Here is a 27,053-nt window from a genome sequence, read left to right as displayed (position 1 = left end):
GGAGTGTGCGGCTCCCTGCAGCAGGCGATGCCCTTGGCCCCGCACCGATGGGCCGGGGGCGGCGGGGAGCGGGTCGGCGTCGGACTGGATGGAGCAGGGAGCCGGGCTGCCAGCTCTGCCGTAGTCTGCGGTGCTGCCCTTGCCTGGGCCCAGGGAGCGTGAGGTCACGGGCTGTAACGCATCCGCCCAGAGCCCTGCCTGCAAAAGCTGTTCCTGGTCTCCGGGTCAATACATGATCTGATAAACAGCACTGGCATTTGCCAGCCCGAATTGCTCTGAGCTCTGTCTTCCGGGGAGGATTGCAAGTGCTGTGCTCACGGGAGTAATTAGGCTGTGAAAACAGGCTGTGAGACATTTCGGCTCCTTTGGGTCCAGAGTAATCTGCCTTTTCCCAGGGGCCCTTGTGTAGCAGCGCTTGCAGCCAGGGCCCCGTTGCACGCACCGGGGGATCGGCTGCCTGCAGCTTCTCTTCCGAGTGCTGCTGTCTCATTGGCTTTCATCTGTCTGTGCTGGTGTAAGTTGTCTGCAAAGGTAACGTGCTCTGAGTCACCAGATGTCTAATACTAACATATTCCTGCCTCTCACTAGATGTGTGTTTTCCTAGGGCCCTCAGTCTCTCCATGGAGAGCTCTGTAGAAGCTGGGCCACATGGCGTATTAAGCAGAAGTGAGTGATTTTAACTTCTCTTCCTTACAGCTGGGATGTGAGGAGAATGGGCCTTTCTGAGAGCAGCAGAGCCCTTGCTGAGCTAACCCAATGGACTCCTGTGACAGTTATGTAACTGGGGGCTCTGCTGGGTGCATCCCTTGTAATGTGATGCTGACCTGACACAGGGACATGGTGTAACTTCTGTAGAAATAACTGTAGTGCAGTCAGTCATGATCTAACCTTTGGTCTGGCTTGCAGCTCCCAAAGCAGTGCATGTTTCTTTTGTCTGAGCATGGCTGTAGTAAGTTTTGGGCTGTATTTCTGAAATAGTCTGTGCAGGAGTGTCGGGACAGGGGGTGAAGGCAGAATGCACAGTCATAGATTGTAAGTCTGAAGGGACCTTGGAAGGTCATCGGGTCCAGCCCCCTGCACCAAGCAGGAAAGATAACTGGGGGTCAGGTGACCCCAGCAAGGTGATTGTCTAGTCTCCTCTTGAAGATTTCCAGGGTAGGTGATTGCACCACTTCTGGAGGGAGCTTATTCCACGGTCTGGACACCCTGACTGAAGTTTTTGCTAATGTTGAGCCTGAATTGATGTCCCAGGAGTCTGTGGCTATTACTCCTGGTTTTCCCGTCGGGTGCCCTGGTGAACAGTTGCTCACCGAGCCCTTGATGTACTCCCCTAGTATAGTGGTAAGCTGCTATCAGGCCCCCTCTCAGCCGCCTTTTCTTCATGCTGAAGAGTCCCAGATCCTTCAGCTTGTCCTTGTACGGCTTGCCTTTTAAGACTCTGATCATACGGTGGCTCTTCTTTGGACTCTCTCAAGCTTGTCCACATCCTTGTTGAAGTGCGGTGCCCAGAGCTGGATGCAGCACTCCAGCTGTGGTCTCACCGGCACTGAGTAAAATGGAAGAATCGCTTCCCTGGCTTTGCTGGAGATGTATTGATTGATGCATGCAAGAATATTATTTGCCCTGCTGGCTACAGCATCACACTACTGGCTCATATTCACTGTGGTCTATTACCGCCCCCAGGTCCCTTTCATTCATGATGCTAGTCAGTTTGGTGCAGCGAAACCTATAGGTGTGTTGGGGGTTGCTCGTCCTGAGGTGGAGCACTTTACATTTCTCAGCGTTGAACTTCATCAGGTTCCGATCCGCCCAACCTGCCAGCCTGTCTAGATCTGCCTGTAATTAGTCTATCTTCAAGCATGACCATGCTTCCCCATAACTTGGTGTTGTCCGCGAACTTGGCCAGTGAGCTCTTCACCCCCACATCCAAATAGTTAATAAAGGTGATGAAAAGTACTGGGCCGAGCACCGACCCCTGCGTGACACCACTGCCCACTTCTCACCAGGATGACACATTTATTCATTACGAGTCTCTGGGTCCTATCCTGCAGCCAGTTTCTCATCCACCTGACTATCTTGGAGTTAAGCCCACAATCCTCCAATTTCCTTGTGAGGACATTATGGGATACTAGATCAAAGGCCTTTTGGAAGTCTAGGTATACAATGTCAACCTGCTCTCTTGTGTCCAGGTGGTGAGTTACCTGGTCATAGAAGGAGATGAGGTTGGTAAGGCAAGACCTGCCCTCAATGAAGTCATGCTGGCTATCATTCAGAATCTTACCTTCTGCAAGCTTATCGCAGATAGACTCCTTGATGAACTTTTCTAGGATTTTCCCCAGGATGGAAATTAGGCTGACTGGCTTTTAGTTATCCGGGTCCTCCCTCCTGCCCTTCTTGTGGATGGTTACAACGTTGGCCTTCTTCCAGTCCTCGGAAACTTCTCTAGAGTGCCGCAAGTTATGGAATAGTTTTGCCAGGGTTCCGTAATGACTTTGGCCAGCTCCTTCAGCGCTCTCAGATGAAAATCATCTGGTCCCACTGACTTTTATACATCTAATTTTATTAATTGTTCATACACCAATTCTATGGCAATAGTAGGAAGGTGATTATTCCTACTGTGGTCATCCTCTTCTCTACCTGGCATGGTTTTCCCCTTGGTTCGGTGAAAGACCAAGGTGAAGTAGTCATTCGAGCTTTCTCCTGGGTGCTGGTAACCAGCTCTCCTGAGTTGTTGAGCAATGGCCCCATACTCCCATTTGTTTTCCTCCTGTTCCCTATGTACCTAAAAAGGATTGTTGTCCTTGATTCCAACTGCTAATCTAAGTTCAGTCACTGCTTTAGCCTCTTATCTGTTCCCTGCAAATGCAGGCCGTCGTGGAATAGTCCTCCTTGGGGCCTGCCCTAAGCTTTCATTGTTTATAAGTCTCTTTCTTCTTTCTTAAGAAGACCGTGATTTCCCTGTTTAGCCAAGAGGGCTTCCCAGCCCTTCGGTTACCTTTTCTCTGCATGGGAATGGACTTCCTTTGTACTTCAAGGATCATGTCCTTAAGGAACAACCACTCTTCATGCACTCGCTTTGCCTTCAGTCCCTGGTCCTGCAATACTAGCCCTACTAGTGACCTAAGCTTGTTGAAATTTGCATTTTTTAAGTCCAAGACTTCAATTCTGGTATTCAGTTTGTCTGCCTTGTGTTGGACAGTGAACGTGATGGTTTCATGGTCGCTGTCGCCCAGACTTCCCTCTATATTTAAGTCAGTCACCAGGTCGTCTCCTTTGCCTGGGGCCAAGTCTAGCAGAGTGTCACCTCTACTTGGCCCATGCACCTCCTGTGTCAGGAAGAGCTCCTCGACACGGGTCAGGAAGGATCGTGACTGTTCCAACTTGGTGAGTGTTTCTCCCAGGAAATGTCTGGATAATTAAAGTCGCCCATGGGGACCATGTCATATGCACGTGTAGCCTTAGGCAATTCTTGGGTGAACTCCAGATTGAGTTCATCCCCCTGGTCTGGTGGTCTGTAGTATACACCTACAGTTAGGTCTCTCTTGTCGCGTGCACCCTGCCCCCTCCCGCAACTTGACTCAGCAGGTTTCAAGCTGTCCGCTTTTGGAGCAGATGTCGGCCTCCGAGGAGGTGTACTGCTTTTCCACATAGAGAGCAATGCCTCTACCTTTCTTTCCCACCTGGTCCCTTCTGTGCAGGGTGTAGCCCTCTTTAGCTATACCGCAGTTGTGAGAGGAATCCCACCAGGTCTCTCTAATCCCTACTAGATCATAATGCACATTGGAGAGTAGGAGGGCTAGCTCCTTCTGCTTGTTCCCCATGCTCTTGGCATTAGTATATAGGCACCTGAGTTCTCTTACTGAGGGCCTTCTCTTCCTGTCTTGTTGATGGAGAACTGTTCCCTCCACTCCAGCAAGACTGGCTCTCCCAGTGTCCCTGTCTACTGGGCTTACTTGTGTGTTGGTCCCTGGACATGTTTGAATTTGTGTATCCGTGTCCCCCAGCAATCTTAGTTTAAAGCCCTGTCCAGACTGGCAAGACGTAGGGGGTGCACATGCACCCCCTGAGCTTGGTGGTGCACCCCCTACAAAAAGCGCCACTGATGCTGCCGGCAGTGCCTGCAGACGGTTGCCACTCACCACCCCTCCCCCCCTCACCGCCGGTGGCATCTGTGGCTGGTCCCTGATTGCCACTGCTGGCAGTGTCTGCAGGTGGTCACAGACCACCGGTTGGTGCTCACCACTCCCCCCGCCACTAACACCACCATGGTCACCTGCAGGAGCTTGCTGCTCACCACCGCCATGCCCCCTCTGCCAGCTGCAGGAGCTCACCATGCCCACCCAGCCTCCGAGGGCATGCAGCATTCATGCCTGTCCAAAAGATTGGCCATCATGCCCGCGAACAGGGACTTACCTTTGCTCATGAGGTGGATGCCGTCCTTCCCAGGAGTCTTCCCTGAAGTGCATGCTGTGATCAAGGAATCCAAAGCCTTCTTGGTGGCACTAGTGTTGGAGTTGCCGGTTCACTTCCTCGATGCATCCTTCCTTTCTGGGACTGCAGCCTGCACATTAATGAACTTGGGTTCAAATGCCTCTTGTCAACGCACTGGCAACAGAGAACAATCAGACTGGTACAAATGACTTGTCTCCATTCCATAGTTCCCTGGACTGTATGTAGTAACCGTGTGGTAGGGGTCCTGAATCTTCTTTCTGAAAGTCACTTTCTTAGGTACTCCCTGGAGGCCCAGCACCAGGTGATGAGAATACCATGGGGGTTAGGGAGGAGCTAGCTTGAGGCAGCCTGTCTCAGTAATTCCTGGATGCTCCACTGTTGCCCCTCTGCTTCATCTGCAGCAGGAGTGAAGGGAGCTCTAGGACCTTGTTCTCACCACCTAATCTGAAACGAGTCCTTTCATGGCCATGCTAGAATAGCTCAAATCCTGCGTACTTGTCATGAGGGAGACAATCTCTTTAGAGGCAGATTTCCCTGTTGCAGATGACCTGGTCTGTCCTTGCATCTTGCCAAGAGTTCCTAGTTATCTCTAAGCAAAACAAAGTGGTGACAGTCGGTTTGGACCTGAAATCTACTCCCTGAGCTGGGAGAATGTCTGAAGCTCCCTACCTGGAATCTAGCTGCCATATCTGATGGTGCAGTTATTGCAGGTCGGCAGTGGGTGGACTCACGAGCAGCAGAGCAGTGCTGGCTCAGATGAGCTTCCTAGCATGCCACTAACTTTCTGGTGTCAATTGCTGTGAGTGGCAGTCAGGTTTGTCATATGGGTCATCGGGGACTGCTGGGGACATGACATCACTTGTGCAATGAAGGGCAGCTTGGCTGTTGTTAGTGAAGTTGGCCAAGACCTTTACACTTTCTGGCTTAAAAGTTGCCAGTCTTCCCAGGTTGTTTCATGTAAAAGTAAGAAGGGAATGGGAGGGGGTACCTGCCAGGGCAGGTGACACAAGGCAATAGGCAATAGGCCAGAGGCAGGAGATTGGCTGCCCTTTCCTGTCCTTTCTGGGTTTCCCCATGAGCAAGTGGGGTGCTCATGGTAGTGTTCCCTTTGTGGGCCTCTGGTATAAGTCTGGCCATCACTCTGGAAGCTGCTAGCCTGTCTTCGGTATGGGCTGAACCCTGTCTGTATAGAGGACGCTGCTGGTGATGGTGCCAGCAGGGCAGTGGGGTATCTTGTCCTACGCTTGAAGCCTTGTAGGTCTATTGCAAGCTTTGGTAGAAGGGATTTTACAGCTAAATGACCAGCACTTGTGGATACTCAGAAGTTCAGGGGTGTTGGAGAACAGCATTGGGGAAATCGGTTGCAATTAAATGGCTTACTGATGAGCACTGCCTTGTGTCACTGGCAACACCAGCGTCATGCTAGTGTGGAAGGGAAGCAACCAGTCCTTGTTCCCTGGCAAATCTGATTGATGAGGAGAAACATGAACAGTGGGGGCTGCTAGATCCTCACACCTAGATGCAGCAGATGCAAGCTTTCCTTTCAGGGGGCTTTCTTCTTTAACCTGGCAGGGCCCTTGGTAACACCAGGTGTGATCCTGTTCATGATGGTGTGCTGGGTTGGGCTCTGCAGCCCCATAGGCAGCCTGAAGGTGTGACTGGCCTGCAGTGGAGCCACATGCTTGCTGCATGTACAGGATGCCCTGCAGCAGTGCAGATGGAGAAATGCCTGGGCTGCTGTGGGGGCGTGATGTGAAGCAACCAAGTGCATTTATCCCAGGGTGACTGGGCATGTGGTGCTGGTGGGAAGAGGTAGGGGAAATGGGATATGTGCCCTGGGACCTGGAGGGGAAAGCAAGGACTCCACTCTGGTGACTTAGCAACACCTGCACCAGGAGACCACAGACTGAGCCAGGATCAGGATTAGGTTCCCAATGGAGAATCTGATGCTAGGCACACTTGACCTGTGGAGGAAGGTTACTCTGCCCAGGCATCACAGTGGAAACAGGCCTAGTTGATGAGCCAGCAGCGGTATCTGACACCAGTGCCCTGTTGGCCTGAGATGCTCTGATAGCTCCTGCTGGTGCCCTTAGCCCGGCTGCATCATGTGTCATTCCCTGGTGCACTCAGTTTGCAGATCATTAAAGCCAAATGACCCATGATGAGGGCAGAGAAGATCTGTTTAAAGGAAGCTACCACTGCACAGCTCTTACGTGGTGCAGCAGACGAAGAACTGCCCTGCTGCTTTTGTGAACCCTGGGGTGCTTGTCTACTACCCTGGACATGAGGGGCCCTGGCTTTGCTCCTGGATACCCTTGGCTACCAGGCCTGATGGTACCCATACCTAACTCCTAGCTCTCTCTCCTTTTTCTAATTAGTAGGGGCTGTTTACCTCTGTCACAGTTGTAGTGTCACTGTGTCCATAGTTCTGGCCCCTCTGTGCATACATTCAGGGCCCTCTGTTACATCTGAGTAGCCTTTGCACTGAGGCCTGGTACTGCAGTGAGCACTGGACCTGTGCTGCCTGCCTCAGAGGAGCTCTGGCCAAAGGTAATAGTTGGTGGAGGAGGGAGCTATACTTCTCTGTGCATCTGGCTTTGATGAGCTGATAATCGGGTACTAGCTCAGTAAGTGCAGGACAGGATGGCACATTCCCTGCTGTTCTCCAGGGTTTGCAGTGTCTGATTTCTCTCCCACCAGTCCGGGTGCAGTGCAGCGGGAGTTAAGATGCAGGTGTTGTTAGGCAGCAGGCTTTATCAGCTTATCGGTGTCAGGGAGACTTGGGTTTCATGGATAGATATTTAGAAGCTGGAACTTTCAACAGTGTTTTAATTTGATGGCTGTGAGCACCATATACCTGCCTCATTGGGTTGTAAATAGTATCCCATGGTACTGCATAAAGCAGACCCTGAGAGGATGACATTTCATGCTTGGAGGTACTGGGGACATTTTTTCTCTTCAACTCAGAAACGTTGGTTTCAGATACTTAAATCAGTGACTTGTCCCCAAAGCAGAAGCAGCCTCCCTGCTGTGATGCAGCATAGCTGTAGTTGCTGCTTAAAATGAGGGACCCCTAAAGCCATCATGCCCAGCATCATGAAATTCATGATACCAGAACATGTTCTTTGCATGGTTCAGGCAGGAGAGAGGGGCACTCCACAGCCACAGAGGCTGTAGCCTCTCTAACATCAAAGGCATCCATCTTACCCAAATGCTAAGGCAAACATTGACAAAGCCCATCCATGTTGGCTGTGAGACAGAGCTGGCTTGGAGAACGTGGCATGCTTGCAGCTGACGTGAGCACAACAGAGGATAAGGGGTTGTGTGGCTGAACAGAGCCTGTCAGACCCCAGTAGTGTGCATGTCCCAGACAGGAGCAGCACCAGGCTGAGTGCTAAAATGCTGTGTGTGCAGCCAGCTGCAAAGTCCTTTTGGAAAAGGAGACTCTGGCATATTTTCCTGAAGTCCAAGGGGTGAGTGAGGGTACAGCATGGGGTGCTTGGGAGGTGGTGGCACTGTCTTGGCATCATGAAAGTCAAGCACTGGAGGCTGTGTGTGTGGTGCCATCAGCAACCTCCTATTAGTCCTGCTGGCTTGGACAGAGGTGGGGGCTCCTTTGCTGTAGAGCCAGGTTCATAGGCATGCAGCATTTTGGAGCTGCTCAGGCTGCTGTACTATAGTAAGGAAATTAAATAGTGGTTAGGTTGATCCTGCAGTCCAGGACTTCTGCCTTTCTCCACACTGTTTTGCTGGGCTATCTGCTCACATGGCCATTCAAATTCCTCTCCAGTGGTGATGTGAGGGGGGGGCTGTGCCAGGCTTTAATCTTTCTACACAGCTTTATTTGTGAATGCACAAACACCCTTCTTCAGGCATAAGAGAAAAGATTGTAAAAGTTCTCCTGGGTAGAAATGAAAGTTTGTATTTCATAGGAGAGTTGAAGGTGTGGTAAAATCTCCTGTTCTGGGAGGTGGGAGCAGGGGGCGCACTGAAGATGGGGAACCCTATACAGCTGCTTGGGCATCAGCTAGCTTATTTAGATGCTGTACCTCACATCAGCCAGCCTCCGCAAATGCAGGTGAGGCCCATGGGATCATGTATTGGAGTCTTCAGCTTTGCCTGTCTGGGAGAGGTCGCTGCCTCTTGTGGGTGCCCTGCCTGTGGGGACAGTGCGAGTAGGACTGGTGAGTATCTGTCCCCAGGCCACCACAATGAGTCCAGTAGAGTGGAGCTTCCTAGTGGCTTGCAGGCAGGCTTGCTGTATTGCACCCTGCTGATGACCAAACACTTGATGCCAAGTGTTTGGGCAGCCAATCTGCAGAACTTTACCATGGTCTGTTCCTTGTTTGCCTGGGTCAGGCTCTTCTCTATAGTAAACGTGCTTTCTTGATTAGCTAGTCTGGGCTGATGGGGAGCAAGTCACTCACTGTAGCCTTTGTGGAAAGCCCTAGGGGCCTTTTGCTTCTGCACCCACGTATATATTTGATTTCCAGGCGTGGCCTCCTGTTCCTTGGAATTCATGGATGAGGCTCGGGCAGTTCATGAGCCTCAGGAGCCCAACAGTATATTTGGTTTGGTGTCTACCACTTAGCAAGAAAGTTGATTTTCCATTGTTCCCTATCTCCTAAGGGCCTGTCCTGTGAGTGCTGGGCATCTGTGCCACCTGGGGTAGTGGAAGGCACTCTGCCTGCTCAGCAGCATGCCCAGGGTGTGGGAGTTGGCATGACTTAGGATACTTGCAGTCTGCGGAAATGCCTTGCCACAGGGTGGGACAGGGCAGGGCTTGACAGACCGGTAAAACCAGCTTAATGCCTTGCCTACCTCTGTATGCAACAGCCCCTCTGGGCACAGGGCACTGGGTGTGAGGGATTATTATGAGCTGGCAGGGTGCTGCTTGGACCTTGTCCAGCAGGGGATACAAGACAGGGAGGCTGCTTTTCCTGATCCCTGGCTACAGGTATCACATACCTTTTGTGGGGCAGCAAGAGGCAGCCTTCATCTTGCACTTCAGGGGTGCAGGGAGCCAAGAGCTGTGTAGGTGCAGCATCTAGTGCCAGAGCAAAATCAACCAGGCCCAGTTAGTGCCTGGCATCTGGTGCTTTCTGGGAAGGGGCAATAGCTGGCATGCTGGTGAAGGCGTGCTGGGCTTAGCCTCTCCCAGCAGGACTTTGTTCTTGAGTGTATTTCATGTGCGTGGGGGAGGGCTCCTGCGTGCTGCCCAGTTAGTGTGGGGCATGAGGAGCACAGCCTTGTGCTGGGCTGCCTGGCTGGAAGCAAGGGCAAGGAAGGTCTCGCAGGGGGTGCAGCCACTGGGAGGAGTGTCAGCTTCTTCCTGTGGTAATTATTTAGGAAGGGTTTCTATGACAACGGGTTTCTGCAAGCAATTTTGATTGGCTGGCAGCACACTTCCCAAGTATGATTGGGCAGAAGAGAAGCTTCTTGCATGTGGTGTGTGTGTGGCTGAGGCCTCAGCAGCGACATCGCTGCCGTCCCTGGGAAACGCAGGTGATGAGGGAGCCTGACTCCGCCTGGTCCCGGAACCGGCTCGGAAGTTGCAAGGGCGCCGAGGCGCCTGCTTCTGCCAGGATGGCCTGTGAGCTGATCCGGTAGGCTGCTCGCGGCGGAGCTTTGTGTACTGGTTGGGAGGGAGCGGTGGCTCGGCGCCAGGGGCTGTGCTGGAGGGAGAGGCTGTGCGAAGTGTGCATGTGCTCGCTGCCTTGCCAGGGACAATGGGACGGAGCTGAAGCTGGCGAGGAGTCCTCCTGGAACAGATGCCTGCTGGAGGGGGATCCTGCCAGCCGTGGTCTAATTCTTGTTCTGGCCAGGACTTGAGCAGAAGAGATGGCTGCATGGTGTGGGAGCCTCTGCCTGGGCTGTGGTGCCCCCTTTCCCTGGTGTTTGGAGGGAGTGAAGTTGCTTGGGCTGCAGTTGAAGAGGCAGGGATGCCCTATGCTAGCTGGCTTGTTACTGAAAGGCCCTCCTGCTGTTGGGGTTTGCTGTTGCTGTGTTGTAGTCATTAAGAGTCTGGGAAAAGGCCGGAGCAGATGGGACTAGTGGTGACTAGAGTTGTGTTTAACCACTGGCCTGATTAGGGTCCGTCTCAGGGTCTGTGCTTCCGGTGTACTCTGAGGAGCAGTGGCTGCATAATTTCTGCAGCTAAGATCTGGCTTAGCCAGGCCTTGGTCTAATCTACTAGCTCCTAAACCGATCAACCCCATAATCCCCAATTAGATGATTAGCTTCCCCTTAATTTAACTTTTTAGAAACTCTTTTGTGTAACTGTGCTGTTAAGAAAGTCAGTGGAGCTGTTAGTGTCAGCCGCGGACTGGCACCGCTGCCAGGAAATTCCCACTTTAGCTGTGGCCTGCTCTGCCACCTGGATTCTTGGCAGAGGAGACGGATGGGGTGATGATTACACTTGCACAAGGGCTCAAGAAGTAGAGCTGTGCCAAGCTGTTGCATTGGATTCTTCGGGCCAGGGAGAATGTTGCAAACAGTAAATGATGCAGGACAGACCCTGAAGGTGCCTGCTCCTGCAGAGTGTAGGAATGGAGACCTGCAAGAGAGGCTGCAGGTCCAGTGTGAGATGGTGCAGACCTCGCTGGGGAGGGACAGGGTAGCTGTGCCTTACCATGGCTGTGCAGAGGGTGTGTGAGGGCAGGCATGTGGAGCAAGCAGGAGAGGCTGCTCTGCTGCCTAGAATGTGGCAGGTGATGGTGCATATGACCAGTTTCCTGCAGCTGCTGAGACTTTTGAGTCCTGTCTGCTTCCACTGGACTGTCTCTCATTGAGCTATGCCCCTTTAGTGAGGCTGTGCTGGGAGCCTAGCTTGCTAAATGCCTGTGTTTAATATGCTACTCTAACATGGTTTTGTGGCTGGAACCCGCATTTCCTCTGAGGAAAGGGGTGCGATAGTTGCCATGGATTTTACTGTGCAAGGTTTTAATTTTAGCCTTGACTTGTTAGTGGAGGGAAGGAAATAGGAGCCTGGACTCTTGCGTGCCACCTTGGCACTTGAATATGTTGGGTTGTTACAGAGCCAGTGATCTACCTTGGCCTGTCACGCAATTCAGCGGAAAGTGCCCAGCAAAGAGTCGGTTACCAACTTTGCATGTGTGCTTCAAAAGGCCTTAGTAGCACAAACTGGGAGTCACTGGGGTTCTCAGCAAGCCCTTGCTTCTCCCTCAGTTGGCTCTACAAGCATAGGCTTTTCAATGTCTTGGGCTCCCCCTTTCTACAGTGGGATGGTGCTGAATAGGTCTGCACAAAGAAGGTTAATTGTTGTTTGTGAGGGACCTGTGGGTCTGATGGGGGGCTGGGCTTGGCCTGTCTCTTTGGTCTGGTTTCCAGAGGGCAGAGAAACTGCTCAGGGTTCTGGCTCAGGCTGCTTCCACCTATACTGACTTCACTGGGGAGGAGCTGGGGCGGAGTCCATGGGAAACCACATCCTGTTCATGCCGTTCACAGCTGCCTTTGTGCCTGCACATCAGGGTTAAACTGCCGCCATAGGGCCTGGAGCATGGCAGCTGCAGCTGAACTGTGACAAAGGGGGTGGCAGTGCCATGTGCTCTGCTTACAGTGGCCACCCGGGCGGTGGGAGTGGTGTCGAGTGGTCTGAACAGTGATGCATCTTTTTTCCCTCTGCAGGTTCATGAGTCCAGATGACGCGAACATCGCAGGGAATGTGCATGGGGGCACCATCCTGAAAATGATTGAAGAGGCGGGAGCCATCATCAGCACCCGGCACTGCAACTCACAGCCCGGGGTACGTGCTGTTGTGGTCTGCACAAGCCTGCTCCCGCTCAGCTGATGTTAGAGGGGGAGCATCAGCCTGCCACCCAGGCTGCATAAGGGCTGGCGGGGGGGAGCTTGAATTCATATGTTCCTTTACAGAATTGCGGACGGAAGGGCCATGCATCAGGTGGGGCGCTGAGCTTGTTTTCATGCTTGTGCATTAGGCAAGTCCCTGGGCTGGCTGGGCCAAGGCCAAGGTTAGGTTAGTCTGAGTATCAGCACCTTTCTGCTGCTGGACTTTCTTCATTGTGCACCTGTAGCCTTGGTCTGCCCCTTTTCCAGGGAGTAGTGGGCCCCCTCCCTCCCTCCAGGAAGAAATCTGACATCTACCCTGAGCTCGTGGAGGCTTTGTCTGCAGGGCTTATTTTGGCTCTGCTCTCTGCAGGGGATGGAGTTCCCTGCCCTGCTGCAAGGTGTGGAAGACAGGTTCCTTCTCCTTTCTCCTGCTTCATTTTGTTGTGGATGGGCTAGGTTTCATGGAGTTCCTGATGCTTCCTGTGTATGCTGGCTTGGGAGTGGGGAGGCAATTGCTGGCTGGGAACTTTCAGCTTGAGCTGCCTAACTCTGGTGAAGGGATAGTGTCCTCAGGCCCCTGGCCCCTGGAGTGTGGCTTAGCCTTTTCTCCCCTGGAGAAACCCACAGTGAGTGATTGCACAGGTTTTGTCCCTCTCTCTTGCTGTTCCCCATTTGGTGTCTGGCCATTTCCATGTCAGGCTCAGGCCGTGCCCACCTGTGGGCATGCAGGCTCTGGCTGGCTGGGGCTTGCCGGCACTGCCCTACTGCCAACACCTGCCCCGGCAGAAGTGCATGCAGCTCTTCAGCATCCCCCCTCTGGCTCAGTATAGCTGCCTTGGGAGGCTTCTCTACAGCTGCTGTCTAGCCTTTAGGCACCGCTTTTTCCTGGGCAGCACTGGGGCAGAGGAAGAAGGCTCACGTTGCAGTGCGTCCTGGGCACTCAGGCTCTGCCCTGGAACTTGAAGGACACTACATCTGTGACAAAACCCTAGGGTGTCGGGTTGCTCCCAGAGATGCACCCTGGGTTTGTGTGAACTTACTGGTCCCCCACTCTGCTGATTTGCAATACCCATGTTATTAATTTGCCCAGAAATCGTCATTTACCACAAGGAATCGGGAATTGTGGTAGAGGTGATATCCAAACAGGAGATTTTACCACACCTTCAACTCTCCTATGAAATACAAACTTTCATTTCTACCCAGGAGAACTTTTACAATCTTTTCTCCTATGCCTGAAGAAGGGTGTTTGTGCCTGAAAGCTTGCAATTAAAGACATTTTTTTGAAAAAATCTAGTTGATTTATTCAAAGATAGCACCTCTACCACAAGTCCTGATTCCTTTCACCTCAGTCTAGATCAATACAGCTACAACCTGGATATCATTTACCACAAAGAAATAAATGGCATAAAAAAGAAAGTGATCAAATACTTTGACAACAGAGTACGGTCAAACAGAATGGGCAAAATCCTTGCCCCACGTTCAGACTACTACCGAGCCCCCTTACAGATTCCTGTCATGTTTTTCAGTCACAGCTAGCTCAACCAGGACCTCCATTCCTCCTCTTTCCACTGGCAGCCCCCTTCTCTCCCCAACCCTTAATGGTCAGTGACTGTACACTGCCTCCCCCTGTTCCCCTTCCTCCAGCCTCCCCCCAAACCTACCTTCAAGGAAGCCAAACAGCCTTCTAGAGTGTTTCTGCCTGTGGATCTGTGACAATCCCCTCCTGGCCTGATGCTGTTGGGCTAGATGCTGGTGGGACAGCCTGGCTTGGTCCCCTCTCCCGGTGATCTGTCCTGGCATCTAATTCATACAAGCAGATGTTGTGCTGCTCATCTCTCTCCTAAAAGCTATGGATGTTATGCGTTTTCCCCAGTGGAGTGGGGCCTCTGCCTTGCAAAGGGCACAGGAGCCCTTGTCCATCCTTCCTTGCCTGCAGTGGACCTCACATCTGTGGAGAGGTGAGGCCACATGAGTGCACAGACCCTATTGGGAAATCTTGATCATATTTCTAGTGGGGTCCTCTGTCATGTGTTTACATCAAAGTCATTGCTCCTTGCCCAGGAGAAGCTTTTGGGAGGGAAGCTTAGTGCCTGGCTTTGTTGGGAGATTTTTCCCAATATGCTGTTTTTTTTATAGGGTTTTTTAATGTCAGATGCTCTGCACCATAGTGACATGTTCCCACACCAGCCTCTTCCCCCATATGCCTCTTGCTCAGAGGAGTCCCACCTGCAAAGTGCAGTGCTAGCAGCCTCTGGCCACCTGGCTTTATACCTGTAGTTTCAGCTCTTGCTTCATGTGAGGCTGAGAGCTGGAGAACCAGCAGCTTTCTGTTACCTTCAGTTCCTTCTGTTTTTCCCTTTGGTAAACTGGGAAGCATCTCTGCCTTTTACTTGGTAGGTGTAAGGAAGCTTAGTTGCATGCATCTGGGAAGCCACACGATGCAAAACACTTGAGGAAACACTTTGAAGTTTTAGAGCTTAGGCTGGCCTCAGACAGACACTCAGATTGTGCCTTTGCAGTCCCAAGGACTGGGAGGGGCTAGACCAGAGTGGCTAAACTTGCTTATCAGGGGTGCCCTGGCTTGGTCTGTTTCTGTTGGCAGGCACAGAAGGAGGGGTCTGTGTGCATCAGCACTTCAGTCTGAGATAGTGTCTGAAGTCCTGGTTTGGACACGGGTAGCTTGGGTTCTTGTAACAGTTCTAATTGTGTGGGCCCTGGGGACAGTGCTTTGGTAGGGCTCCACCACCTTCGCTTGCTTTTTAGTGCATGTGAAAGAGTTGATTAGTCTTGTTGTAATTGTTGGTTTGATCCCAGTCAATAATGACTATAACTTGTATTATTTTAATACAGTATTCAGTTTACTCTCAGATAGTGGCTTAGCTTTGCTGTCTTGATTTCATCTGAATGAAACTGATAATGAATCACACCTGTTTGAGCAATGTGCATGTAGAAACTTTTGAGGGCCTGGGTGGTGACCAGCAGTTGCTCTGAGCTCCTGGCCAGCTGCCATGATGCATGCTGAATAGGTCAGGATGGCATATTGGGGGCTGAGAGGGTGCTGGTGTCACTAGTCATGGCCGTGTGTAGACGAAACAGGGGCTCTACATTGAAGTGGTGGGTTTTAAAAAACACCACTTCAATTTAGGGCTGATTTAAACCCCTGTGTCATGCACACACCCTGCTGACTTACCTGCCCCGCCGGAGAGGCAGGTAGGGGAGGGCGAGCTGCCAGCAGGCACAGTGGTCCTTGGGCTCGGGGGGGTGGAAGGGCTAGTGCTTCCCTCCGCCGTAGTGGTGGCCCCGCAAGGCGGAACCCACCCGCAGGCACCCAGCTCAGGTGGTCCACAGCCGCGGAGGGAAGCACCAGGCCCCTGTGCAGCGCAGGCAGGCAGGCTGTGGGGAGGAAATCAGGCTCGCCGCTTTTCTTGGGTGGAGTTGCTTTCCTGGGCTGCTGCCAGGCTGCCTGCAGGGCTTCCTGCAGAGCTGCATGGAGCCGGGTGCTTCACTCTGCGGCTCTAGGAGCAGCAAACCTAAAACTCCTTGAAGGAGTTTTAGTTTGCTGTGCCCCAGGTCACTTAAGGCACATTATGCCACCAAATTTCCTACAGCAGCTGGAATTCATGCACAATACGCCGCTGAGGCATGCAAACACCGACACCATTAAAGCGGTGCAAAAGCATTTAACCTGCTTTGAAGTGTTGTGCACACACGCCTCTTGTTTCATCTACACACGATCACTGGTACCTTACTCCAGTGGGCATCTTCTGGGTATAGCTTTGACTGGACTTGTAGCTGTCTCAGCTTCTGAGCTAGTGTCTGGACAGTGGGAGCATCAGCCTCTTGGCAAACAGTAGTGGCCTTAAGAGAGCACACATTTGGTGTCTGTCTCTGCTTTGACTGGTATAGTTCTAGCTTTGTCACTGGGGATCCCCTGAGCAGATGAGGATGATGCAAATCCTGCATGGCAATACTGGGATCCACTTCATGTTGAAGGTGACCCCTGAATCACCAGCCAGTTAGGAGTGTTTTGTCCTGCCTTTTCCAGCAGTCCTGAGCTCTCCCTCTCTGAGATGAGAAATGGCCGTCGTGCAGAAACCTGAAGCCAAGGGGTGGCTTCACAGGCAAAGCTGTGTACCTGCCTTCTCTTTGGGGCAGCAGTTATGGAGCAGACAACTCCTTCCCTTTTGTTTTTTCTGTACATGTTTGGTATGGCAGTGATCTTTGCCTTGTTTCTTCACTTGCAATCATGTGCTTCCTTGTGGTCCTTTTTTAGCATTTCTTACTCTTTGCCCATTCTTACTAGCAAAGACTTGAAGACATTGGGATGATCTGTCTTGCTTGGACTGACAACATAGTGCCCTGGGCTTTGTGTTAGTAGAATTATGCCAAGAGTTTGCAGAACAAGATGATGCATGTTTACCTGTCAGGCCTCCTCCCCTCCCACTTGACAGGGACTGGAGAGAGCTTAAGCAAGCTACAAGTGGTGATGAACATGGGGTTAGGTTGAAAGTGATGACATGGCATAAACCCACATGAGCTCCATGACTGTAATGTAATCTGTTCAGTATCGATACTGGAGGAAGCAAGAGGGGCATGTTTCTTCCACACAGCAGGCCAGGGGTCAGCTTCCGGCAGGCTTGGGACTGGCTGCACTCCTGGTCTAGCAAATGCTATGCTGCAGTACAGGCAGTGCGCACAAGCTGCTGGGGAACGAGTGCTAGCTGAGCCACAGTATGAGAGCAGGAGGGGAGGGCAGGCAGGCAGATACCAGGTTGAACCAGGGGTTCTGGAGTGGACTGAGCTGCTTCTGCTAGATGTGAGGACACGGCAAGAAGATCCTCCAGGGTCTTGCTTTTGGGGTGCCCATGGGAGGCTGTGCCTGCAACTCTGGCTCTGACCATATCAAAAACTTGGATCCCAAGTGTCTTCACTTCAGCACTTGCCAGGTGTTGGCTGGATCCCTTCCTGAGAAGGGTGGTAGCCAGCAGGTGGCGCTGCTGCCTCTACGTTGCCCAGGGAAGGCAGCCTGTGAGCATCACCATGACCTGAATTCCTTGCCCCTCCTCTGGGAGGGAGGGAGGGCCTGCTGCTTCCCTCCTTGTGGAAGTTGGTCACTTGAAACCCCAGAGCAGTAGAGCCATGAGCAGCTCTGCCCTCCCCTGCCTGAGTTTCACTGTGACGGGGCTTGGGGGTTTCTCTGATAGCCTCCTGATTATTCCATGGCTTGGCCAGCTGCCATGCTGTGTCTATACAGTGCCCACATGGCAGCATATTTGCCCCAGCCACCCCTCAGACACACAGTGTCTGCCAGTCCAGGGCCAGGCTCCCTGTTCTCCTCAGCAAGGCCAGGCCTCAGGCATGATGCCACCCATACCATGGGAGCTCCTGCTGTCTGCCAGCCCCCTGCAGTGCTTTGGGGACATCCTGTGATGCTGCTGCCTGTACAGGGCAGGGTGGTGCATTCTCCAGGGTTTTTGACACCCTCCGTGTGTCATTGAGGCTCACAGACCTTGTGGGCTTGTTCACATTTCCTGAGGCTGCCCTGCTTAGCTGCCCCTACACTAACCCTCCTCTCCTGTCCTCCCTAGGAGCCCTGCGTGGCTGCCCTGGCCCGCGTGGAGCGCACAGACTTCCTCTCACCTATGTGCATTGGGGAGGTGGCCACTGTCAGCGCAGAGATCACCTACACCTCCAGGCGCTCCGTAGAAGTCCAGGTCAACGTGCTGTCTGAGAATATCCTTACAGGTAATGCTCATGTGTGCCGCAGATGCGCCAAACCCATGCTCTTGATGGGCAGGTGTGTCAGGGCTTGGGGAGCCTGTTTGCACAGGGTGTCAGGAAGCTTTCTTCTGGGGAACCGATCAGTGCCATCCTCGTTTCTTGAACTGCCTCTAGTTTGGATGAGATTCCTTGGAGGACCCATGTGGTAGGGTGCTCCCTGTGAAGCAGTGGTGGGTATGGAACCATTAGGAGGGATGTGCTGAGGATTAGCTGAGCATGGGAGCATCATTCACAGGTCCTGGGCAGGCAGAAGTGGTAAAGCCTCTCCCTAGTGCAGCATAGGGTTTGTGTACACAACCACAAGCAGGGACTGAATGGCTGCGCAGTATAGCTTTCTGTGTTGTACCTCTCCTTCCTCCAAGATGGGAGCTGTGTGCTGGGGGGGAGGAGGCAGAGGTTTTCAGCAGTCAGTTGCCTGTGTCTTGAGCATCCTGTGGCTCCTGGATAGCATGGAGCTGAATGCTTGTGATCTCTGCTAGGCTTGCATAGGCAATCCCTCCCATGTGTGCTTGCCCTAGTGATTTATTGTCTGGAGGAGGGGCTGTGTGCCCTCTCTATACTGCCTGCTTCGCACTGGCTCTGGGGCTCGGGTGTACATTACTGTTCTGGAGCTGGCATGGTCCTATCTTGCCAGCAGTGTTTGGCTCCTGGTCTGGCGGGTTGGGCTGGGCAGGGGAGTCCTGGCTCTGCAGCTGCTGCACCAGGCTGCCATCCACACCTCAGTGGGATGAACCTTGGGTCTCGGGTTTGATCTGAATATACTCTTCCAAGGCAGTTGTTACCATAGCAACCCCTTTTCATTTTTCCACATGGTGGCTGCACACGGCTGTGATGGCTGTGTGTGCCAACAAGCCCAAGGGGCTTTATTCTAGCTATGCTCGGGGTTGCACTGACACGGGCCATGCACCCTTGTCCAGACTCCTGGGGCAGGGTCACAAATGTTGGCTCAGCCTCAGCCATTCCCAGTATATGAATGGATGCGACTGGATGTTGTGTGAGTTCAAAAGAAGTGACAAGAGAAACAAAAGAGCCAAAGCTGAGGTTGTGTTGGATATTGGATGTGGAAGCACATGATGATTTTTGCAAACAAGCTGTTTGCACCATTAGGCTGAGCAGGTGCTGCGTCAAAGAAACATTAGCATGGGGTTCAAGCACCCTGGATCTGATATGATGCTCTGCCTGGGGGACCCTGTCTAATTACTGAGCAGAGCTGCCATTTCCTTCATTCTGACTGCAGCGTGTGGAGGTTGTAGCTGCCTGAGGGTGTGTGCTGCTGGGGCAGGACTCTTCTGTGTACTCTGCTATCTCTGGGAGCAGCAATGCTTACAGTGGGGGACCAGGGCTCACGGGAGGCATGTCTTGGCAGATGTTGCCAGCTGACACCTTTGAATCATGTCAAATTGTCTGAAATTGGGGCAAACTGAGGGACAGGACCTGGGGGTTACAGTGGACAATACGCTGGATACAGGTCAGCAGCGTGCCCTTGTTGCCAAGAGGGCCGACGGCATACTGAGCTGCATTAGTAGAAACGTTGCCAGCAGGTCAAGGGAAGTAAGTATTCCCCTCTATTCTGCACTGATGAGGCCACATCTGAAGTACTGTGTCCAGTTTTGCCCCCCACCCCCTCGCACACAAAAAGGATGTGGACAAGTAGGAGAGAGTCCAGTGGAGGGCACTAAAAATAGTTAAGGGGCTGGGGCACATGACTTCTGAGGAGAGGCTGAGGGAACTGGACTTATTCAGTCTGGAGAAAAGAAGACTGAGGGGGGATTTCATAGCAGCCTTCAACTACCTGAAGGGTGGGTCCAAAGAGGGTGGGGCTAGACTGGTGGCAGATGACAAAACAAGGAGCAATGGTCTCAAGTTGCAGCACGGGAAGTTTAGGTTAGATACGAGGGAAACAAGTCTACCTAGGAGGGTGTTGAAGCATTGGAATGGGTTACCTAGAGAGGTGGTGGAATCTCTATCCTTGGAGGTTTTTAAGGCCTGGATTAACAAAGCCTTGGCTGGAACAATCTAGTTGGGGACAGTCCTGCTTTGAGCAGGAGGCTGGGCTAGATGACCTCCTGAGGTCCCTTCCAACTGTAACTTTCTATGGTTCTGTGACAAGATCAAGCCTGAGGGGGCTGCTTGCATCTTGTCAGCATCTGGCTCACGCCCTCTTGCTGGCCATGGCATCCTTGCGCTGCCTGTATAGGGCAGGACCGTCCAGAGCCCTTCTTGCAACATCCTCTCTGTGACGAGGAGTCTCTCCCCCTCTCACTCCTCAGAACCCAGCAGGGTAGCCCTCACACAGATACTGGCCAGGCAAGTGAAAGTCAAGTTGCTGTCTGTGCTGTTCAGGGTGAGAGAGCCTGTACCAAGAAGTGAGGATTAGCAGACCAGGCTCTGTTTGCTCTTGTTTCCCTGCTTGATCACATGCTACAGCTCCTAAGGTGCAAGTGCTGAAGGAGAATCTTTGTGCCTGGATGAGCACTGGCTCCCAGGAAAGCTTGTTAATACTTGCATTTGGGGCCTAAGTTACCAGTTGCCCACCTGATTCTGTGTTCAGCACCCTCCTGAAATAGCTTGAGATCAGGCCTCTGGTAAGCAGCAGTTAGCTCCTGTTGGTCTGTGCATGGTCTCCTCCTTTCCCTGGGGTGCACAAGGCAGAGTCTGCCCTGAGTTCTCAGCGCCTTTCCTGCTAGGCCTGTAGTCTTCAGCCTTCCTGTGTGAGTTTCAGCCAGGCAAACTGCTGGCACTCCTCTCTAACGTGATCACAGTGAGGTTGGATAGGGGATACAGCACAGAGAAGCAAGAAGCCACCAGTGGCTTGTCTATGACTCGCAAATGAAGGTGCATAGTGAAATCTCCATTTGCAGACAATACCAAATTATTCAGGGTAGTCAAGTCCCAAGCTGCTGAAGAGGAGCTGCAGAAATATCTCACCAAGCTAAGTGAGTGGGCAAAAAATGGCAGATGAACTTCAGTGCTGTTGAGCACAAAGTAATGCATCTGGAAAAATAACCTCAACTATAGGTACACAATGCTGACTTCTGAACTAACTGTTTTGACTCGGGGAAAGTGACCTTGGAGTCATTGTAGATAGTTCTTTAAACACATCAGCTCAATGTGCAGCAGTGACCAAGAAAGCTTCCAAAATGTTAGGTATCATTAAGAAAGGAATTAAAAACAAAATGGAGAATGTCATTATGCCATTATACAAGTCCATAGTGCTCCTACATCTTGAATACTGTGTGTGATTCTGGTCCCCACATCTCCAGAAGGATGTAGTAGACTTAGAAAAGGTACAGAGAAGGACAACCAAAATGATCAGAGGTATGCTGGGGGCGTGCTAGGTTGCCATACTAGGAGAGTCTAAAATGAATAGTGGTCTAAAATCATGAAGAGAGTGGACCCCGTGGGCAGAAAACTGTTGTTCACCAAGTCCCAGAACACTAGAACTAGGGGGTACCCACTGAAGTTAATAGATGATAAATTTAAAACTAACAAGAGAAAGTACTTTTTGAACCAACACACAGTTAACTTGTGGAATTCATTGCCAGAGGTGGTGGAGACAGGTAGCATAGCTAGATTCAGGAAGGGATTGGACTAAATTGATGATGCTAGATCTATTAATGGCTATTGAACAGAATGGTTGGAGATGTTCCCTCTGACATCTCTAAACCAATAATGGCAGATGCCAGGGTGAGTACTGAATAAGGGATATCCCATTTGAGAGAGATCAGGTTTAATGCTCTCCCTCTATAGGGAGAGCATTTTTGCTGCTGTTGGAGATGGACTACTGGACTAGCTGGCCTGACTGAGTATGGCACTTCCTGCGTTCTGCTGCTGCTAATCTAGCTGCCTTCATGTTTGTGTGGTGCTGGGAGTCCACGGTGCAGCTGGCTGGCTGGGCTGGCCACCTGGTGAAATGCAGTGTGTGCTCACTGTCTTGTACTGTGACTTGGTCTGAGTTCAGGTTTAGTGGTGCTGCTCTGCTGGGAGTGCACCATGTAGCTTCAAGCTAAGGTTGTGGTGTAACTCTTCTCTATCCTTCTCTGGCTTATCTGTTTCATGCAAGGCTCTGAAGCTATCACCAGTAAGCAAGCCTGTTTTTTCTGATGATCAGAGCGCTTGCTGGCAGCATCCCTGGCACAGGTGAGTGGTATCCTTGCATCATAGGTACAGAAGTAGAAAGGTGGCCTGGCTGGGCATTGGGGTGGCCTGGAGCTCGGGACACCAAGGTCCCTTCCTCATCTGCAGATGTCTAGTGTGACCTTGGGGAAGTTGGTTCCCTCTATAAAGTGGTGGGGGAACTCTCCTCCTCAGAGGTGCCAGGAGAGCTGAGATGCTTGAGGATTATGGCAATGAGAGATACTCAAGCACAGAGACTTCCTTGTAACTGAGGAAAGGGCTCTTGCTGCACAGGGTCCCAGGGATGAACACCCACTGCTGCTGGGGTTGGGACTGTGGTTTGTTAGCAGCAGTGTGGAGCTGTATAAATGTCAGGAAGTAGAAGGGCAGGCTTGGTGGAGCACAGGGTGCACAGTGGAGGTCTGAATGCTGGCAGGGGGCACAAGGAAAATCCTGGCTAATCAGGAGAGCTGCTGTTACCTGCTGGGCTAAACCCACAGCCCCATGATCTATGCAGTTGCTATAATGGTGGAATGCATAGGGAACTGGGCAATGGCTAGTGGGGTGTTGGTCTAGATTTGGTACTGTAAGTATTGCAGCTGGGGTGTAGGGATGGCTGAGGTGCAGTCATACCAGTGGTCAGCTTGAGAAACCCTCGTGCACCCTCTGAAGTGCTCTCGGAAGTATTTAATTCACGTTGGGCTCTGGGACTGCTCCACTTTCTTCCAGGTGACACATGTTCCTTCATGGAAGACTGGTTGATGGGCCCTATTCGTCCAGCTCTTCTCACACGAGCTGTCAGCTAATACATGCAGTGCAGCGTTTGGAAGCCCCTCCCCCGCCCTCCAACCTGCAGCACTAACAGTGCCAGGATTTTCCATTGTGCTTGTCAAATAGAAATGCAGACACCCAAACTAATACACTTGCTTTGCAAACGAGGCTGCTCATTTGACTAATATCAAATGTCAAAATATTAAATGTATTTGAATGCGATTAGGGGAGAATAGCACTGGAAAAAGAAGTGTAGCTCTTAAGACTTAAAATAGACTCCTTGGGAATTGCGTTTCTTCTGATAATTTATATTAAAGAATGGAAAAATTTGCAATTAACTTGGTCTGCATAATTTAGTGCACATTGCTTGCTTAGGCCTATACAGTTTGTTCATGTGGTTGCTGTGGTAACCAGCTTGTCAGGATACTTTTAGATGAGTGCAGCAGCAAGTCTTATTCCCAAAAGCATGCTGTCAGATCCACTCTGAGTCGGAGCAGTGGCACAGTGGAAATATTTTCTATATTTGCCCATAGTTGAAAGGGTGCAGACTTGTAGTTCAGTGTGACTTCCCTTTTAGTGTCAGGATGGTTTAAGGGATCCTAGTGAAATCTGGCTTAATGAGTGCAGTTTGGTAGCAGTTGCTCAAGCACTCTGGGTTCCGGCTCCCACATTTTGGTCACTGGGAGGTGGCTGCTTTCCTGGCAGATCTGCTCCAGGGCCCGAGTTGTAACTGTCATCTCTTGGCATGTGAAAAGGTGCTGGTTGCTTTGGCAGGGTCTGAACAGAACCAAGCCTTTGAGATGTTTCTAACAGAGCCTGGGGAATCTGGGTCCCTTCAAGCATGAATAAAAATTAATGTTTTGGTGTTTTTTTAATTTAAAGAGTTGGATTTTTTATTGAAATCAGATATGTATTTAATTGGGTTTTTGTCTTTTTTTTTTTTTTAAGATGCTTTAAAAAAATAAACCTACATAATTTAAGATATGTTAAAGCTCAAAGATAGCATCATGGAATAGGGATTATAACTTCTAATTATATACTATTTAAGACAATATATTCATGTAACCTTTTTAGAAAAGTTTTATAAATAGGTCACAACAGGCCGTGGACTATATTAAGGACCCAATCTTATGGGGTTCCCAGAGGCTCCTCTATAGATTAGTAAAGATCACAGAAAACCACTCTACCCAATGGGACTCAGTGCTTAGCCTAGAAAATCCCATTAAGCATCTCTGTGATGCTTAGTTTCAGTTCTCAGACTGGATTTGTCTTTAGAGATAACATCCTTGTTAAGAGCAGTATATGGAGATGAGAGATAACAGATCTGATTACCTACCCATCAGCTCTCTTGTCTCTCTGCAAGTTTGTGAACACACAGTCAAGCCCTTACCTTTCTTTAAAAGTGCAAAGTTTCAAAAAGTTAAGTGAGTAGAGGATATCAAACAACAAGAATGCATTTCTTGTAAAAAAAAAACAAAAAAACAAAACAAAAAAAAACCCACAGTGATTAAATTGAGGCTTCTTGACCAGTGATTTAAATCATAATTTAAATTGATTTGATTTGAATCAAATCCACCACGGTCCCTTTCTTTTGCTGGGGGTCCTGACTGAAGTTCCCTGTCTAAAAGGGATGTGAAATTATGGAAATGGTTACTTATGAGCTGTTGGAAGTGCCCTGATGACTCGATTTCAAGGTCAGCTCCAGATGATGTGTGGGGCCATTTGTTGTGGGCCTTAAAAAGGTTGTTGCCAGGTCATTTCTATCTGGTGTAAATCAGAACATCTGTGCAAGGATGAGAGAGAAGCATACATGAAAGTTTCCCATGGGTGTCCAGATTCTACCAGGAACTCCTCAAATTCTTCGTGTTGCCCATGAACACCTTTGGGAGCCAGCTAGGTTCATGGGGACATTGGTTTGCAGCTTTCCAGATGCTTGTACCCTACCACTGCTTCCTGGTATAGGATTAGATTTGGCTGTGCTTACTACATCATAGAATCATAGAAAATTAGGGTTGCAAGGGACTTCAGGAGGTCGTCTAGTCCAACCCCCTGCTCAAAGCAGGGCCATCCCCTACTATATCATCCCTGCTAAGGCGTTCCCTACCCAGTCTTAAAAACCTCCAAGGATGGAGATTCCACAGCCTTTCTGGGTAACCTGTTCCAGTGATATGGATGTGCTTCCCACAGCCTGGGAGCTGTGGGAAGCCCATCTATATAATGGTGTTGGGGAAGAAGTGTGTGGTTGAATGGTATATCCAAGACCCAAAACTCAAACAGAGAAGAGTGCCACTCTTTGGGGTAGGAATGACTGACGTGAGGCTTCCATCAGGCCAAGGTGCTGTCTGAGAGTTCATAGTTACCATACAGCTCTTGTCCCGTTTGGAGGAGAACGTGGTGCAAGGTGTCATGCTGCAGGTGGGAGTTCCCAGTGCTGGGGGCCCTACACTTCTGCATTGCCCTGCTGGTCACTAAGCATTCCATGGAAACATCCCTGCCATACAAGATAGGGAATGGCTTCTGGAAACAGCCCTGGAACAGCCAGCCTTGATGGGGCTAAAGCAGAGGAACCTGGCCTGCCTGACTTAAAAAACTGCCAGCCAGCTATCAGTCACCATCTGGGGCTTGCTTGTTAACAGCTGTGCTGACAGCTAGCCCCTGGACATGACTGCACACGCAGAGGGGAGCTAAATTACTACCCCATATCCCGTTTATCCAGCAGCTCCATCTCCACTACGTGCTTGTTGTCGCCACTCTAAGCCGGCCGTCGTTGGAGTGACTGACGGTTCCATTTTCAGGAATATATGTATGTAGAATGGTCCTGTCAGAAGGAATCCCGTGCTTGATGGTTGTGGGAGGATTTTTAGCAAGCTGCATTGCATCGTAAATCAAGTGTCGGCTCTCATTTGCGGCTGACAAGCAGCATGACTTTGGCTGAGCTTGGCAGGGCTGTGCAGGAGCTGCTGAGTGGCTAGTTCTCAGACCTGCTCTGTGTGTCATCTTCCCCAAGCCCCACTTGTCCCTGTGCTCATGGGAAGAAGTGACATGTGAAAGGCAGGACTTGCTCAGAATCTGTTGTGGTGAGCACGGGACCTGTACCCCCCAGGCCATCTCTGAACATGAGCCATAATTGTCTCTGAGGTGGCTGTGTGTGCAGAGTGTGCATTTCTCAACCTGAGCGTCGCAAAACTGTATTGAGGGGTTGCAAACAAACTTTAAAAATGGGTCAAACAGCTTTTAAAATGGATTTTCCTTTAAAGGAGAAAAACATGGGAAACGGGGTTTTCCCTTGCAAGCTGGCAGAATTCCAGCCTGCAAGGGGCTGCTTGGGGTCCCTCATGGTGCCCCCCAGGATTCAGGGTTGGGAGTGAGGGCCACTGGCAGGCCAGGGGGCTGTTTTCTACTTAAAGTATTTACTGGGTCAGAACTGGCCATTGATATTTACAAATGGGTCCTGGTGCAAAAGGGTTGAGAATCACTGCTCTAAGCAGCAGAGTTCTTCAGCAGGGTCCATGAGCCCTCCAACCTTTTGCCTCCCATAGGAAAAAGTAGACCAGGGCGCTGGGAAGGGCAACCCTGAACTATAACCAGCAGTGAGGAGAGCCTAGGGGAGGACAGAACCTCAGGCTTCAGCTGAAGTGAGAGTAGAGAGGCTTGGGTTGTGGCTGTGGGGAAGGGGTGGAGGCCATGGGGCATGCCTGAGGGGCACTCTGGGTTTTGGAGACCTGCAGGGGGCAAGGACTTAAGGTGGGTTGAAGCCCAAGGCCCAAGTGGCCCAAAGTTGAGAGAGGGGCTGAGACCAAGATGGAACCTTACATGGGTCCAGCCAGTGGGCTGCGTGGGCCTAAACTGAGTAGTTGTAGGTGTTAGTAACCGCAGCACTCACCAGGTGGTTTACCAGTTGAATCGGGGGGCAGGTGGATGACCAACCCGCCTTATGGACAGGCCGGGGATGAAAGGGACACTGACTCAGTTGGAAGATAGTAAAATTGAACTTAACGTTTACTTACAGTAAGATTTCAACAGTGGTTACACAACAAAACGACAGTGGTGAAGCAGTAGTTAAAGATGACAGGTAGGAGATAGCAATTGCTTTTTCCGATGTACGTGCGGATGGAGAGCTCACT

At 51.1% G+C, this 27,053-nt stretch overlaps 1 protein-coding gene across 5 annotated transcripts in view; it reads left to right on the top strand.

Annotated features, from left to right (window-relative positions):
• Window positions 1–382: 382 nt before the first annotated feature.
• Window positions 383–27,053, top strand: part of ACOT7 (acyl-CoA thioesterase 7) — an 81,672-nt gene continuing 55,001 nt past the window's right edge. The window contains exons 1-3 of one of the 5 annotated variants that reach the window (XM_025206380.1): window positions 383–514; window positions 12,100–12,217; window positions 17,850–18,006. In XM_025206380.1, the coding sequence (XP_025062165.1) occupies window positions 12,104–12,217; window positions 17,850–18,006 (271 nt within the window). In that variant the 5' untranslated portion in view covers window positions 383–514; window positions 12,100–12,103. Of the gene's footprint in view, window positions 532–604; window positions 667–9,730; window positions 10,059–10,278; window positions 10,305–12,099; window positions 12,218–17,849; window positions 18,007–27,053 lie in introns of those variants that run through there. The other 4 variants (XM_025206379.1, XM_025206378.1, XM_006025567.2 and 1 more) reach the window with 4 other exon arrangements.

This window comes from Alligator sinensis, unplaced genomic scaffold (genome assembly GCF_000455745.1).
Source record: "Alligator sinensis unplaced genomic scaffold, ASM45574v1 scaffold322_1, whole genome shotgun sequence".
NCBI classification, from domain to species: Eukaryota; Metazoa; Chordata; order Crocodylia; family Alligatoridae; genus Alligator; species Alligator sinensis.
Note: the sequence above shows the minus strand (reverse complement) of the source record. Positions and strands in the feature narration are given on the sequence as shown.